At 56.0% G+C, this 14,829-nt stretch overlaps 2 protein-coding genes across 5 annotated transcripts in view; one reads left to right on the plus strand and one right to left on the minus strand.

Annotated features, from left to right (window-relative positions):
- Positions 1 to 2,165: 2,165 nt before the first annotated feature.
- RAB11FIP4 (RAB11 family interacting protein 4) overlaps positions 2,166 to 14,829 on the minus strand; it is a 114,880-nt gene continuing 102,216 nt past the window's right edge. For 3 of the 4 annotated variants that reach the window (XM_032428414.1, XM_032428416.1, XM_032428415.1), the window contains 8 exons: positions 14,559 to 14,658; positions 14,251 to 14,354; positions 13,018 to 13,158; positions 11,301 to 11,382; positions 10,676 to 10,813; positions 10,420 to 10,578; positions 9,176 to 9,319; positions 7,960 to 8,076 (listed from right to left, as the gene is read on the minus strand). In XM_032428414.1, the coding sequence (XP_032284305.1) occupies positions 7,960 to 8,076; positions 9,176 to 9,319; positions 10,420 to 10,578; positions 10,676 to 10,813; positions 11,301 to 11,382; positions 13,018 to 13,158; positions 14,251 to 14,354; positions 14,559 to 14,658 (985 nt within the window). Of the gene's footprint in view, positions 8,077 to 9,175; positions 9,320 to 10,419; positions 10,579 to 10,675; positions 10,814 to 11,300; positions 11,383 to 13,017; positions 13,159 to 14,250; positions 14,355 to 14,558; positions 14,659 to 14,829 lie in introns of all 4 variants that reach the window. The other variant, XM_032428413.1, reaches the window with a different exon arrangement.
- On the plus strand, positions 2,502 to 3,646 carry LOC116647249. Its single transcript, XM_032428417.1, has one exon. The coding sequence runs from the start codon at positions 2,593 to 2,595 to the stop codon at positions 3,622 to 3,624; it is 1,032 nt and encodes a 343-aa protein (XP_032284308.1). The 5' UTR covers positions 2,502 to 2,592; the 3' UTR covers positions 3,625 to 3,646.

A 14,829-nucleotide genomic window follows, 5' to 3' on the forward strand; every position in this document is an offset into this window, starting at 1 on the left:
GGTGTGCTTTCTACCCGCCTCTCCCACATGTGGTTCCTGGGTCCTGCAGTCCCCCAGGGGTCCTCTGCAATACCCCTTCCTCGGGGAAGCTGTCCCTGATCCCCAACTGACCTCAATTCCCTTGCCCCCACTCTTGCAGCCTCCCCCCCCCGGACTTTCCCAAGTGCAGCTCATCACCTGGGGGTCAGCTGTGGCTCCCCTTTCCCCAGGAGGACATAAGCCTCTGCTGTCTTTTCTGTACCTAAATTGGTTGGTCGAGTGACTTCAGACCCAGGTATTTTTTTACCTCTTCAGGAGACTTTGGCCTGGGCCCAGACCACTCTAAAAGACTCTAAATTGGGGTACCTTGGAGGCTCAGCTGGTTGGGCAGCTGTCTCCGGCTCAGGTCCTAATCTCCAGGTCCTGGGATTGAGCCCCATGTCGGGCTCCCTGCTTAGCGGAGAGTCTGCTTCTCCCTCTGCCTCTACCCCTCCCCCTTGCTCGTGCTCTCTCTCTCAAATGAATAAATAAAATCTTAAAAAGAAAATTTTTTTAAAAGGCTCTAAATGTGAGGACCTAGTGAGTTTGGGATCTGACAACGAGCCCTTTGCAGGAACTGTGTGACCTCTAGGGGGCGCAGGGATGCTGTCTGAAATACTCAGGACCGGTTCTCCAGGACAGCCTAGCAGGGAATGTTACCTGTGTGGAGGGCACGACGTGTATGCCCAGCAGTGCTTGCTTCCACCTCTCTCCAGAATAGCAAATAGAGTTGAATTGCATCCCCCTAAAAAGTTGTGGATGTCCTAAGCCCTGGTACCTGTGAATGTAGCCTTATTAGGAAATAGGGTGTTTACAGATACAAGCAAGTCAAGATGAATGAGGTCATCCTGGGTCAGGGTGGAGCCTAATCCAATGTCTGGTGTCCTTATAACAACTGTGAAATTTGGACAGAGACACACAGAGGGAAGGTGGCTGTGTGAAGGCAGATGCTCAAGGGGGCTAACAGCTTCTGGAAAGGCCAGTGGTTGCTTCTGGATGGCTAGGTAGGGTGGGGAAGGCAGAACAGTCTCAAAAAAAAGTAGTGGCAAACTAAGGAGTCTAATTCCGAAACTGGGGCGCAAGGCAGGAGCTCAGGAATTGGAGGCACCTGCTTGGCAGCAGAAAGGTCCTGGAAAGGGTTGAGAATAGGGTCGCCAGATAAAATGCAAGATGCCCAGTTAAATGTGAATTCCAGATATGCAATGAATAATTTTTAAGTGTTGGATGGAACATATTTAAGCTGAAAAATTATCTGAAATTCACATTTAACTGGGCATCCTGTATTTTTATTCACAGGATCTGGCAACTCAAGTCGGGAAGGAAAAGGGCACATTAGGAAGATGGAGGGAACAGAGATCCAGGACAACAAACTCCCAGTTTGGGGAAGGGACTTGCCCATGAGCTCAGGAGGCCACGTAAATCCACCGAGTAGGGAGCTGCCTGCTGCGCAGGCACCACACGAGGGCCTGTGTGGGGACGTGGAGGGACCTGGTCCTGCTTGTCCTGAGGGTCTGGGCCAACAGGGAGAGCAGACTCCTCTCCAGGTGCTGGGCCGGGGCCACCTGTGAATCCCTTCCCCACACCCGGAATCCCATAGTAAGAGGAAGGGGCAGACAGAGGGCAGAAAGCTGGGCATTTGGGCCACTCAACCTGGAGCTACGTCGATGCTCCTGGGCTTAGCAGGACTCGTGCTGTCAGGTTGGTCTGAAACCAAATTTGAGGGGACGACTTGAGCCCGTGACCCAGGGGAGTCACAGTGGTGGACATGGAAGAAGATGTCCCTGGAGCTCCATTAGAGTGACCAGGGCAAGCTGAAGACCCCCGGGAGGTCCTTGCTGGGAAAGTGGACTTGGTTGCGGCAAAGACAAGGTTTTTGAACATCATAGCCCTGGGGATGGACATGGTGGTGTTACAGGGGCTTTTGGGATCCACATCTCCTCTCCTAGGGACAGCGGGCCAAAACGAGGGTCTGCGGGGTGACCCCCTGCTCTGCCCTGCACCTGGAGGACAGCACCAGCCACCCTGGTATGCTGGGTGGGGCCTCTCTTCCTGAAGAAGACGGTCTGTCCCCAGGAGCCCTGGAACCAGGTCTCCCTCTTCCACCCTCCCTCCCCCAACCACAGAAACTCACCATCAAGTCAGGCAAGAAAAGCAAACTATTTATTTACACCTTGGTCTGTACATTAGAGTTCCTGAAGGAGCCTGCCTCTGAGAGCCTGCTCCTTTTTGGCTAGAAGCAGGTAGGGGGCGGAGAGCTCAAGGCCCTGGGACACAGCCTTGGGCCTCCCCCCTCCCCTTCCCCGGAGCCTGGGGGTGGAGGTCTCAGCCCAGCCCTGAAGCTAAGCCTGCTTCTAGATGGAGGCTCCTGGGGTGGGACTCAAGGAGAATCCCACAGAGTCAAAGCCATCTAACAAACCCTTGGGCATGAGGCCACACGTGCAGCTTATCCAATCTGGGCCCCTGGGGTCCCAGCCAAAAAAGCAGGAAGGGCTGGGATGAAGGGAGCCGGCAGGCTGCGCGTGAGTCCTCAACAAGGCCGGTCCCGCCGCAGTCCAGCCCGCAGCGGGGGAATTAATGGCACTCGGGTCTGAGCACCTTGGGCAAAGGAGGAAGAGCTCGGCAGTTGTTATGTTAATGACGGGCCAGGGCAGCCTCCAGAAGCCTCTTCTGGCCACTTGGAGTCCAAGGCTGTTAGAGACACCAGACGGCGGTGGTCCTGAAGGCAGCCCAATGCCAAGCACTGGGTGTCCCCCACTGCGGGAGCTTCCCCCGGGACCAGGGGCGCTGCTGCAGACCCATGACGTCCCTGCCCAGGCCAGGGCCTGCCGTGAGGAAGGGGCGCCCAGCTTTCTACAAATATTGACACCAATGCAGGGGAAGAGGTTTGTGGGAGAAGGTGCTTTACACAGTTACCCTTTTCTGGTGTGCAAGGCTTCTAAACTAGCTGCAGGCTGCACGGAGGGGCTAAGAGGGTCCGAGCCCTCCAAGCTGAAGACCACAGTAAAAAGAGTTCTGTACAAAGTTACCAAATCTGCAAGGCTGAGCGAGCAGAGCGGAGCCTCTCCACGTGGATCAACGTGCGGGGAGGCCTGGCCTGGGAGCACACCGGCTGTGGTGGGGGCACGCGGACACCAAGTGGGACGCTATGTACACATTTACAGGGCTTGGGAAGGACCAGGGGAACGAGAGGATGTAGAAAAGGGGCAGTGGGGACATGGAAAGTCCTGTACAGCGGCGACAGGGAAGAAAAAAGGCACAAGGACAACGACCCCAAACCATGCAGACAAAACACAGCCTGTGCAGCACGGCCAAGCAAAGGGGCCCGGCAGGAGGCGCAGCCCCCCCCCCCCCCCCCCCCCCGCAACCCAGGGGCCTCGCAGGAAGCACGTCTTCCCACAAACCCAGGGGCCCGGCAGGAGGCGCAGGACCCCCCAGGCAGCAGCACTCATGTCCTGTGTGGGCAGCCCTGGCATGCCATTTTCAGTCACCCTCCTGCTGGTGGCTCGGGGCAGACAGCCCTCCCCCTACAGTCTCAGGGAGAGAGAAGGAGCCTACAAGATCGGAGTGATGTACGGCATCACACTTCACCAGAGTCTATGCTTTTAGAAACCTTTCCAGAAGGCACCCGATTTTCTCAGGTAGGCAGCAGAGAATGTGGCAGAAGGGCCTTAGAGCTGTTCTGCCACGCGGCTGGGCAGGCCCAGAAGGTCCCTAAGGTCAGTGAGTCAAGGGAAGGAACTTGCGGCCCCTCAACAGGCAGGGGGTACCAGCCTGAAGCATCGCCGCACAGGGGCTGCCCTAGTCCCGAAGGAGGCATGACCGGGGAAGGGGCCAGCACTGAAGTCTTCAACCCAAAACCCTCCTTAGCACTTTCAAAGAGTTGCTATGGATCTGCCAGGCAAATAGTCATTTCCTTGGCATGGTGACCATCCCCAAACTTCCCTGCTTTTAGGTTTAAATTTGCTAATGCATTAAACACACATAGCCACAGAGCACAAAAAGTGGGCTAAATTCTTCCGTGAGCCACCAGGCCCCACTGGCCCCTGCAGGTTTCTGCTGGTTACGAAGCCCCTCCTTGGAACCAAAGCGCCTTCACGGTGCCCTCCTGACCACCGCACCTGACGGGCTCAGGAACCAGACTTGCCAGCAGATGAGAGCCCGGAGCCTCCAGAACATGGGCTGGGATGCTGGTTTGACTACTAACAGTGGAAGAGCTGGGGTGACGCTCCTCCACCCAGCCTGAAAACGGATCAGAGGCCAGTGTCCCCTCCTGCTCAGCTGTGTGAGTCGAAGACTGTTTCTGGGGCTGCTTCAGGGGGACAGCCCCTTCCCGACCCCTGACTCCAGAACGGGCCTGTGCGTGACCCCATGGGCACCAGGCGGAGACTTGCCCACTCAGGTTTGCTAACCCCCAGGCTGGAGAGAACAGCTTGGTACACCAGTTCCTGAAGGCATCTGGCCTCCCATCCCTGGGGTGAGGGATCTGCTCACTTCTCACCATCCATCAAAGTCACCGACACCCCCACTGTTAAGGTAGCACCTGGATTAACAAACCCGACAGCCATTTCCACCCGTTTTCTCCATCCCTGACTAGGAACCTTCTAGTCTCAACCTTGGGCTACACATCAGCATGGCCTGGGGATCTCTTTAAACATCTGGATGCCTGGGCCACACCCACACCAATTACACTGGAATCTTGGGGTGGGGCAGCAGCGTGGTTCAGCTCAGTCAGCAGAATTTCGAAAATCTCCCCGGGTTATTCCAATGCACAGCCCAAGTCAAAAACCACTGTTTCGGGTCCAAGTGCCTTGGGAGGTTCTCGAGCTCTGTGTTTGTAATAAGTGAGAAATAAAGTCAAAATAAAGGCATTTCCCTCTGACAATTCTCAAAGAATGTACAAACTTAAAATAATTTGTCTAACTTGGCCAATTCAAAGTTTAAAATATACATTTTTTTTTTACTAGAACTTTATAAAGCTCACTCACTGATTCTGCAAATTTTGTTTGGCTTCCCGTTGAATGTAAGGATAGCCAAGTGCCGTGTAAAATGTGGGTCTGTTGTAGGACCCCCTCCGAGTGCCCCCGAAACACTGCTCAACTTTGGAAGAGTTACTACTAATCTCTACTAGGTAGAGTTGCCAGGTTTAGCAATAACAAACAAAAAACAAAAAGCACCTGGGCACCCAGTTAAGTTACAATCACCTGGGGGGGGGGGTTCTTTAAACATTCCAGTAGCTGGGCCACACCCCACGGCAACGAAATCGGATCCTCTGGGGATTCGGCCCAGGTATCAGAATTTTTAAAATCTCTCCATTTGAGGTGTGTCTCAAGTATTGCCTGGAACATAACTTCCACTAGTTGTGTTTTGTTTGCCTGAAAGGCACACCGCGCTGGTCCTCGTGTGTACTACCTAAGCAGGTCCAGCACCCAGAGAGAAGAGGGGAACTCTCAATCAGACAACACACAAAGGAGGGGGAAGCCCAGGAAGGGGGCGGGGTCTGCCCCACTTGCTCCCAGAGTCAGTACCGCTCTGGAACCCTCGCTGGGGTCCACGGGGCTGGGACCCTGGCCGCATGTGCCTCCCGAAGGCTAGCTTTCACACATGGAAGAGCAGTTAAAAACACGACATGATCTTGAAAAGCCAACTAGAATGACAGCCTAGGTTTTTTAAAGACGATTTTGGCTGAAGAAGGTTGGATTGAACCTGAGGCCTGGGTGACATGGAGTTTAGTCTCGTTTTAAAGTCAGCCCTCTTCCGGAGACCCCCATGCACAGCACCAGATCCCTAGGGGCCTTTCAGATGAGGCCGCTCCTGTTGCGCCCCCTTCAGGAAGGGGGCAGAAACATTGCAAGCCCACCGCTTTCCACCCCTTTTCAACAAAGCAGAAATTCCCTCCCACATAGTGACTGTGTAACCCAGGCCTCTGGGGCCTTCTCTGGAATTCCGTATCAATGCAGCTAAAGGGCACAGAAAGTTTTACATACAAAATGCTCACTCCTAGGGCGAGTCCCCCACGGACCAGGATCTTGATCTGGCTGGCCTCCGAAGGACTCCTTCCAATGTAAAATCCAGACCAAAGCCAAGTCATGATACATTTTCTTTCCTTTAATTCGGGGCCACTGCCGCCTTTTAGCAAATTCTCAAGAGACCCACTCCTCCTGCCTTCTTTCTACTGCCGCTGCTGCTTCTCAGACCCCCGGAGGAGCCCAAGGACACCAGCATCCTAGGGGCTTGAGAGACTCTCAGAAGATGGACCCCTTGCCCTAGTCTTCCTGGGGTGGCCGACCCCAAAGTCCTGGATCGGACCAACGCAGCCCCATTATCTGCGGCATGAAACAAATCCCACACATGAACTTAAAGAGAAATCACACGATCCAACAACAGCAGAAGGTGACTGGCACGGAGTGAAGACCGGTCCTGGTCACAGCCCTGCCTTTGTGAACAGGGAACGTGCATCCCCAAGCCCCCAAGCCCCTCTTCACCCTCTACAGCCCTCTCTTCCCAGCGAACACCCCTCCAGCCCCTCCCCAACATACCCAAACTTTCCTTTTTACACCAGAATTGAAGACAAGAAGAAACTGCAGGGGAAAAGATTAAGACCGTACATGTTCAAATAGACTTGGATTAAGGAAACGAATCATAAGCCATGTACCACTGAGATAAACTGGAAGGCTCAAAGTACCCTATCTACTCCCAGCTGCCTAGAACAAAAGATCACATTAAAAGTCCAGAGTGTGCATTTCCACCACGTGCCACTGAGGATGGAAAACTAAGGTTTCCCTACAACGTCCCCACACCGTGCCTGGCTGAGAGCAGAATGCAAGAGTGTTTCTAAGAGTTGGAACCGGGGGCCCTCGACACCCAGCTGAGCCAAGCCCAGAGCTCAGAATCCCCAGGCCGTGTGGAGACCGGGAGCTGGGCAGCAAGGCCCACTCCTTGCCCGCCGATGCCATGGAAACAATCCCACCGTGTTTCTCTTCTCTTCTGGTAAAATGCAGCCAGAGGGAAGGAAACGAACAGGGGTGTGAGCATGCTCCTCCCTGAAAAGTAGGTCTTTGGATGCCCAATGCCAACACATACTTTAGACACCCCTGGCCCCCAGCTCCCCCCATCTCCTTCTTTTGAATCTCTTCATTGTACCCCCAAGTTAAATGCTGCTTATTTTTCATGGTCTTAAAAATAAAACAGAAAGAGGTAGGTAAGCAAGGATGGGGAAGTGTACAGAGAACTCTAAAAATACCAAGAACTCTTAGAATGAAGGTCGCCCCACGTTAGCTCCTCTGCAAGCCTGAGTCCTTTGGACACACAGTGCCCAAGGATAGCGGGGGGCTGCCAGCCGGGGAGGGGCTCTGGGAAGGCCCCTTCATCTTTTCAGAGCCTGAGCACCTAGGCTTCAAAGGTGGCCACAGAGGTTGGGGAGGATGCAGCTGTTGGGCATTTGAACTCCTGGAAAAGATCAGAAATTGGCTCCCACTCCCAGAGGGAACAGGGGTGGGGTGAAAGAGCCTGTCTCACTAGAGCGTGTTTTAATCCTTCTCCCCAGAGGTAGAATCATTTTTGTCCGGTATCTGAAACACCATCTTCCAGTTCTTGTTATTACAGTAACTCCTGATCACAGACCTTGCCCCTCCCACCTCCAGGACCATCTGCCCTTGCAAAGGGGCCACGGAGTGTGTGCACAGGAACGGTATAGATGTCACCCAGAGCCACGGCCCCACACTCACTCCTTGCTGCGTGCACGGATTCCTCCACATACACACCAGTACACACGACATGGTGGCCAGAGATACATTTACAGTGTGTGTGTGCGTGTGTGTGTGTGTGTGTGTGTGTGTGTGAGAGAGGCCCGGCTTGGGCCGCATCCTCAAGCGGGGTCTGCCCCTTGGTCCCAGGGCCCGGGGTCTGAGGGTCCCCGAGGCCGCTCTGCAGCCATCCCTTCTCTCAGTGTTTGATCTCAAGGATGGAGGGGTTGTGGTCCAGGATGGCAAGGATTATCTTGTCCATGTACTGCCTCAGCCGGAAGTTGATCTCCTCCTGCTCCTTCAGGGCTTCCATGAGCTGGAGGGAATGGGAGACGTGGGTCAGAGGCCGGGCCCGGGCTCCGGTGCAGAGGGAGCCCAGACTCCCAGCTTGCGGTGAGCCGGTGCCCAACGAGCGAGAGGCTCAGGAGACCCCGGGCAAGGCAGACCCCAGGACCAACCTCGGCATTCGGATGCCAGAAGCAAGCTACAGCAGCTCTGGGAGGGCCCCTTCTCACACCTAAGGAGTGAGAGCCATGCACGTGCCCAGGCCCCGCCCCCAGGGATTCGGATTCAGCCGGTCTGTGGAGGGACCCGAGTAGGAGCAATTACTTGGTATGGGCTGAGAACACTGGCCAAAGACATTTATGATCAAGAATGACATCCAAAGTCCTCGGGCCCTAAGACTCCTGAGGTTTCTAGCCGTTTCCTCTACCTGAAATGGCCCCCTCGCTACCCCAGCTCTGCCACCGCGCCCCCCCCCCCCCGTGCGGGTCCATTCCTGACATGTCCTTTAGGAGGAAATGCTGGCTCTGCCACCAGGCTGGAGCCCCTTGAGACGAGGGGTCAGCTCTTAGCTCTGTGTCCCAAGCACAGGATAAGGGGTTCAGGGACTTCTTAATGATTGACGTTAATATATAACCAGGACATTTTGGAGGCCTGATTTTTTATAACCACACCCTGGTGGGGCAGAAAGAATGGACTTTGGTTCTGGAGACCTGGGTCCTTTGCTCCCCACAAGTTGGGTGATCTTGTGTCCTAGTTTCCCAATCTGTAACATGGAAGCGTCCAGAAAGCCTTCCAATTGTCAGAAGATATACTACAAGCAGGTGCTCAAGAAAGGCTAGGGTCCTCCCCCTCTTGGCTTGAGGGAGAGGAGTTCTAGCCTCTCCTGCGCTACCTGTTGATGGAAGCATGTTGATCAACTGGCATGTTTCTGTCTGTTCCCAAACCCATGCTTCTCTCAGCGCATGGAGGAATCAGAACTGATGTAACTCCACCTATAACCAGAATCCCTCACGGCTCTGGTCTGCTTTTCCTGCTCGGGGTGGCCTGGGGCTTCTCATCACAGCACATGGGAATGGGACAGGACAGAGGAAGGGCCGAGGCTCCAAAGCGAGAACGAATGGGCACGTTACCTCATCGCGAGAGGCTGTGTCTATTTCTGCAGCCAGAGACTGGGCTTTGGTCTGGGTAGCAAAGAGGTTCTTTGCTTCATAGAGGCTGAGGCTCAAGATCTGTCCATTCAAGTCATCATTCTGATCTCTCAGCTTATGATTCTCCTGTGGAGTAGGACAAGGGCAACATCTGCTCCCAGAAATGTTCAGAACCCACCAGAACCCATTTCTTGGCATTCACGGTCTCCTGACTCCCACCAGTACCCTCCTCTCGTGTGTGTCATGGCCAGCTCAAGATGCCCATAGATGATGTGGCCTCTGCCAGGCTTAGGGGGGAGGTCTGGATGTTGGGAGGTCATGGGGTCCTGAGGAGGAGTTACAGGCCTGCTCAGGGGAACTAAGTTTCTAGATAGGGGCAGGGCTCCTGGGGGTGGGTGAGCCAGAAGAGGAGCTCCTGAGGCCCCACATGGGGACACGGCCCACTGGGTGGCTCCTTTTCCAACACCAGCCCTCCATGAAGAGTGATGCTCTGGGGTCTCTGGGCTGGCAGGCTGGATCTAGGCTCCTCCTGCAGCTAGGTTCAGGAATCCTGCTCCGGGACAACTCTTTCCAGGGGCGTCTTTGCTCCCGAGTACAGGGGGCCCCACGGTGCCCTGCCCAGACCTCATGGACCAGCACCATGTGCTAGTGTTTGCCTCAAGTCTCCTAACTAACTGCTCACACCTGGGACTTTGGACGTCCCATCATGAATGCGGAAGGGCTGGGGTTTTAGGATTGCTGGGGGATGCTGGTGAAGCCGACTCAGGAGTGTAATTTATAGAGCAGTTTCCCCCGCCCCCAGGGTCGGGCTAGGCTGAGTGGGGGCTTCACTCACCAGCACTCCCTCGCTTGGTCTCTGCCCCTCCTGATCCAACCTCCCCCAACTGGTCTTCGACCATGGGACTGTTCCCGGGAACCATTTAAAATGGAACCCTGGGCTCAGGGTCTGCTTCTAGGAGAACTCAACACAGCAAGGCACCAGTCTGCAACTGGGTAGAGTCTCACTCTCCATCCCATCATCAAGGACAGCAGAGTGGTGTCTATTTCCTTGTAGGGACTCCAAGGAAAGCCCCTGGGGTTTGCATCAGATGCAGCCTAGAGGGAAGCCGCCTCGCTGAGCGGTGAGGTAGGGCCGAGCAGCCCCGCCAGTCAGGGAAGGCGCTGTTACAGCTCTTGGCCCCTCCGAGGAGACCCATCCCGTGGGGAGGGAGGCTGCAAGGGCCCACCTGCTTGAGACGCTTGACCTCATGCTCCAGCTCCACCTCGCGGGCCCTGGCGCTGAACTCGCCCAGGCTAGAGGACAAGCTGCGACCCCTGCCTGGCCGCTCGCAGTCCAGCTTGTACATCTGCAGGTGCTCCAGCTCCTTCCGCAAGTCCTCGATGAGCTGCGTGGGCAGAGGCGGGTTGGTGGTGGGAGCGGGGCTGCGGGAGCAAGCCCTGGTGCCCACCCCCCTCCCCCGCTTCCCCCCGCACGGGACCCACCTCCTGCGTCGCCTCCCGTTCCCTTTGGAACTCTAGGCGGTTCTGCCGCAGCTTGTCCATCATGCGCTTGTACAGGTCCGTCTCATCCTTGAGCCGCAGGCTCGTGTCCTCCAGCCGGTCGGACATGCGCTGCCGCTCCTGAAGCGGGCAGTGGGGGGACCCGGTCAGGGAGGAGCGTTCCCAGAGAGGCTCTCTACGCCCCGGGGACTCGGACAGGGCCCTGGGAGTCAGGGCTTAAAGAAACAGCCTGGTCCCTTAGGATTCTAGAAACACGGCTAAAAAATGTCAGGCCTCTGACGTCCTTCCCTGGTGCTGGATGAAACCTGAATCAGGTGCAGCCAAACAGAAGTTAACCTCCTTCTCTCTTTTTTATTATTGTTTTCCCCCCATTATATAAGAAAATATATTCACTGCAAAAAAACAAAACAAAACAAAAAAAAACCTCGGAAAATCAGAAATACAGAAAGACAAATTACTATTCATATTTTATTGCCTATTGTTGTTGTTAGGGCAATTCTATTAGAATTCCAGAAACTAGCAACTGAAGGCCTTTGTGGCCCACATTGCCTCTCTGGGGATTGAGCTCAGGATCTGAGTCTGACAGATGCCCAGACCTGCCGCTCACCTCGTCCAGCTTCTCCGTCTGCGCCTTGAGCCGGGTCACTGTTGTTCTGAGCTCTGCATTTTCCTCTTCTAGTTGCTGTACCCTGGGGAAAGGAGAAAGACAAAAATGTCAACAACGGAGATGATCTTACAATAGATTGACAACTTGCAGCGATCCTCTGCTGCCTGCAAGAGGGAAGGTACCAGAAAGCAACAGAGGTAGAGCAAGAGAACAATAGAGTATGAATAGTTATTTCAGATGATAATACAGCTTTAAGCTTCCTGTCATCCAAGGTGAAAGGGTAAAGACACTGAATGACCATCCTTATGTTGTTGTTGTTTTTTTTTAAAGATTTTATTGATTTTTTAACAGAGAGAGAGACAGCGAGAGAGGGAACACAAGCGGGGGGGGGGGGGAGGAGAGGGAGAAGCAGGCTTCCCGCAGAGCAGGGGGCCCGACGTGGGACTCTATCCCAGGACCCTGGGATCATGACCTGAGCCGAAGGCAGACGCCTAACGACTGAGCCACCCAGGTGCCCCATCCTTATGTTTTTGATAAAAGAAAACATTCATTTGTGAGTAAGAACATAGGATTCTTTTTGCACGTGTCCTTAGGAGGGATGTTTTTCTGCTCAACAGAGAGAGAGTCGTCCTGTGGCCGGACTTTCCTGTTAGAACTCACAGAGAGCAACGACAATATTTGCTTGTCTTTCTCCCCCCAGCATCGCCCCCCCAGGCTCTTCGCTCAGCTCGCCCAGGGGCCCCCTCTGACACACCCACAGGCCCTGGTTCTGACGGTCCCAATCCTCTGTGTTAGTGTTCACAGGGGGCCGTGCTAACGGGATTCCCCGAGGAGACACAGCCCAGGTACCCGGTCACGGTAACTGACCTGAGGTCAGGGAAAGCGGGCCACCAGTGGCACCAGGACAGTGCAGGGTCACTTCTGCCACTGACTCCTACCAAACATTCCCTCTCCTTCGCACTTGTCACCTTGGGGCTCCCCAGGAGCACAGGGGCAGGCGTCCTCTCTGCCAGGGACCCAGGTGGTCTCCTGGGGGCCTCGCTGGCCTGGGTCATTAGAGAGGACCACAGCACCCTAACTCACCTGCCTTCATGGTCACTCTGCGGGGCAGGGAGGGAGGGATGACAGATGGGGAAATGGAGGCCCAGGAAAGGACACGGTAAAGGTCCAAAGTCATGGAGCTAAAGGGTGACCAACCCAGATTCCCAGGTCAATACTCCTCTCTCTGCCTGCCTCAGCTTCCAACAGCTATCGCTGAGGTTCAGAAGCCCGAAGGAAACCGGGCCCTGCTCTTCATTTACCTTGGCCCCTGGGGCCCAGGGTCAGTGCACCCAAGCGTTCAGGGTCAGGGAGAATCTGACAGCAGGGGGAGCTCTGAGCCCAGACATCAGACCCAGCCCAGGACTAGGGGCAAACCACTGTTTGTCCACCTGTTCTCTTGTTGACAGATGTGTGTTTCCAGTTGTACCTAGTATGAACAATGCTGCTACGAAGGCTCTGTGATGTACCTCCCGGCACACATGTCCAGGTGCTCAGGTACCAAGAGGAGAACTGGTAGAACAGGGGACTTCCCTTCAGGCTCCGTGTTCCAATCTACACAATGGGGATAGTGCCTGTCCCACAGGCCCGGATGAGGAGTGGAGGGTGCGTCCGAGGGCAGAGGGCTCTGTGGAGAGGCCCTGTCTCGCGCGCTGGGCCATCCCTGGCCGAGGCCCACCTGGTGTTGAGCAGCTCGATCTCCGTGCTCTTCTCTCTCTCCAGCTTGCTGTAGGCCTCACGGTGCCTCCGTGCCTCCTCCTCCAGGGCCTGCTCGGCCATGGTCTCCTGATCTTTCACCATCTCCTCCAGCTCATGCACCCTGAGAAGAGGGGCGCACACTCCGGTCCAGGGTCGGCTCTCGTGGCCGCTGTCTTCCCACCTCAACCTTGGCTGCGACTCCGGGAGCCCCTGGCCCCAAGACCCTGGCTCAGTAACAGCCCTCCTGTGGAAAGTGGCGGCCTGTTTGCCAGGCCTGGGGGTCAGCAGCTTCGCTGACATGCCTTTGGGACACCACAGCATGTAAAGGGAGATGGACCAGCCAAGCTCACCACCCAGGGGAGCACCTGGCGGTTGGTCCAGAGGGGAGCAAGGCTGCACCGAGAAGGCGCACCCCCAGGCCAGGCACGGGGAAGGATAGCAGGCCTTGCCCTGGCCGCATGGAGCAGCCCTCGAGCCTCCTCTTCTCTTTCTGCTCTCCTCCTTCCTGGCCACTGCCCTCTGACCAGCAATTCAGTGACTGGCCACCTTGATTCCAAAAATGGGTAAGTCCTTTGATAGTGGCCCTGAGCGTGCCAGAGCCAGCAGCCCAGCTGGCAGAGCAGTCTAGCGCACATTTCACTGGCAATAGTCCCTCCGGGAGGCTGACCTTCTGGGGTGTCCAAGAGAACCCATTTTTGGGCCCTGTAAGGTTGAGGACCAGACCCCGGCTGGGGATCAGCTTACCAAGTTTCATGCCATCCCGTGAGGACCACTACACTGTGCAAGCCCTACCTCGCTGCAATCATGGTCGGGAGGGGGGGCAGCGATGCCTGGACCCTTCCACTAGCAGCAGGTGTGAGCCCCCGACTCACACCAGTCTCTCCCTCTGCAGAGCCTGTCCCCAGATGGCGGGGGGAGGGGTCAGAGAAATAGGAAAGTGGATCCCAACTTCTGCCTTAGATCCACCCTGGGGCTGCAGACCTGGGGGTCAAGGTCAGGCTCCAACCCGTTTCCGAGTCCCCAGAGATCAGTTCTGGGGGTCCTGCAGGGGCAGGCCCACGTAGCAAGGGGCTGACGCATCACAGCCTCTAGAGGGGAAGGACAAGACGTGCGGGTGACCTCCCCCAGCTTTTCTCAGGGGCCCTCACAACAGAGACCGCCATCCGTTCCTGAGTCAGCCGGGGCCCACCCAAGCCAGCCCCCTGGCCCCGACCTGTGCACCAGCTGCGTGTTCTCCTGCTTCAGCTTGCTCTTCAGGTCCCCATTGGTCAGGCTATCATTCTCCAGTTCAGTCACCTTTTTTTCCAGGAAGCTCACCTGCAAGAGGGGGGCAGAGGTGGGGGTGGAGGAAACCTCTGAGTGCATAGGATGGAGAAGCAGAAACCGTGGGGCGGACGGCCAGCCCCCCAAGTGACTGCACGAAGGGTGGTGAGGGCGGGGGTGTTATGTGCCCACGCTACCAGGGCCGCCTACCCCCACCTCCTGCAGCAAGGACAGGCTCTCCGCGCCCCCAGGCCCCACCTTCTCCGTGATGTCGTTGTCACAGGAGTCAATGCTGTCCCGGAACAGATCCTCGGTGCTGCCGTCACTGCTACTGAAGTTGCTGCTATGCATGAGCTGCCTGCAGGGGGCGGGGGGGGGGGCCGGAGCGAGCTGCAGAAGCCGCCCTCCGGGGGCTGGGCTCCAGAGCAGGCTATGGGCCGAGAGGGGGCACCCACTATGTTGGGGAGGGAGGCCAGGAACCCATCCGAGGAGGCGGTCCTCATCCAGTCAGGGGAGAAGAGTTGCCTGA

The sequence above is a fragment of the Phoca vitulina genome, unplaced genomic scaffold (assembly GCF_004348235.1).
Source record: "Phoca vitulina isolate PV1807 unplaced genomic scaffold, GSC_HSeal_1.0 scaffold40, whole genome shotgun sequence".
Lineage (NCBI taxonomy): Eukaryota > Metazoa > Chordata > Mammalia > Carnivora > Phocidae > Phoca > Phoca vitulina.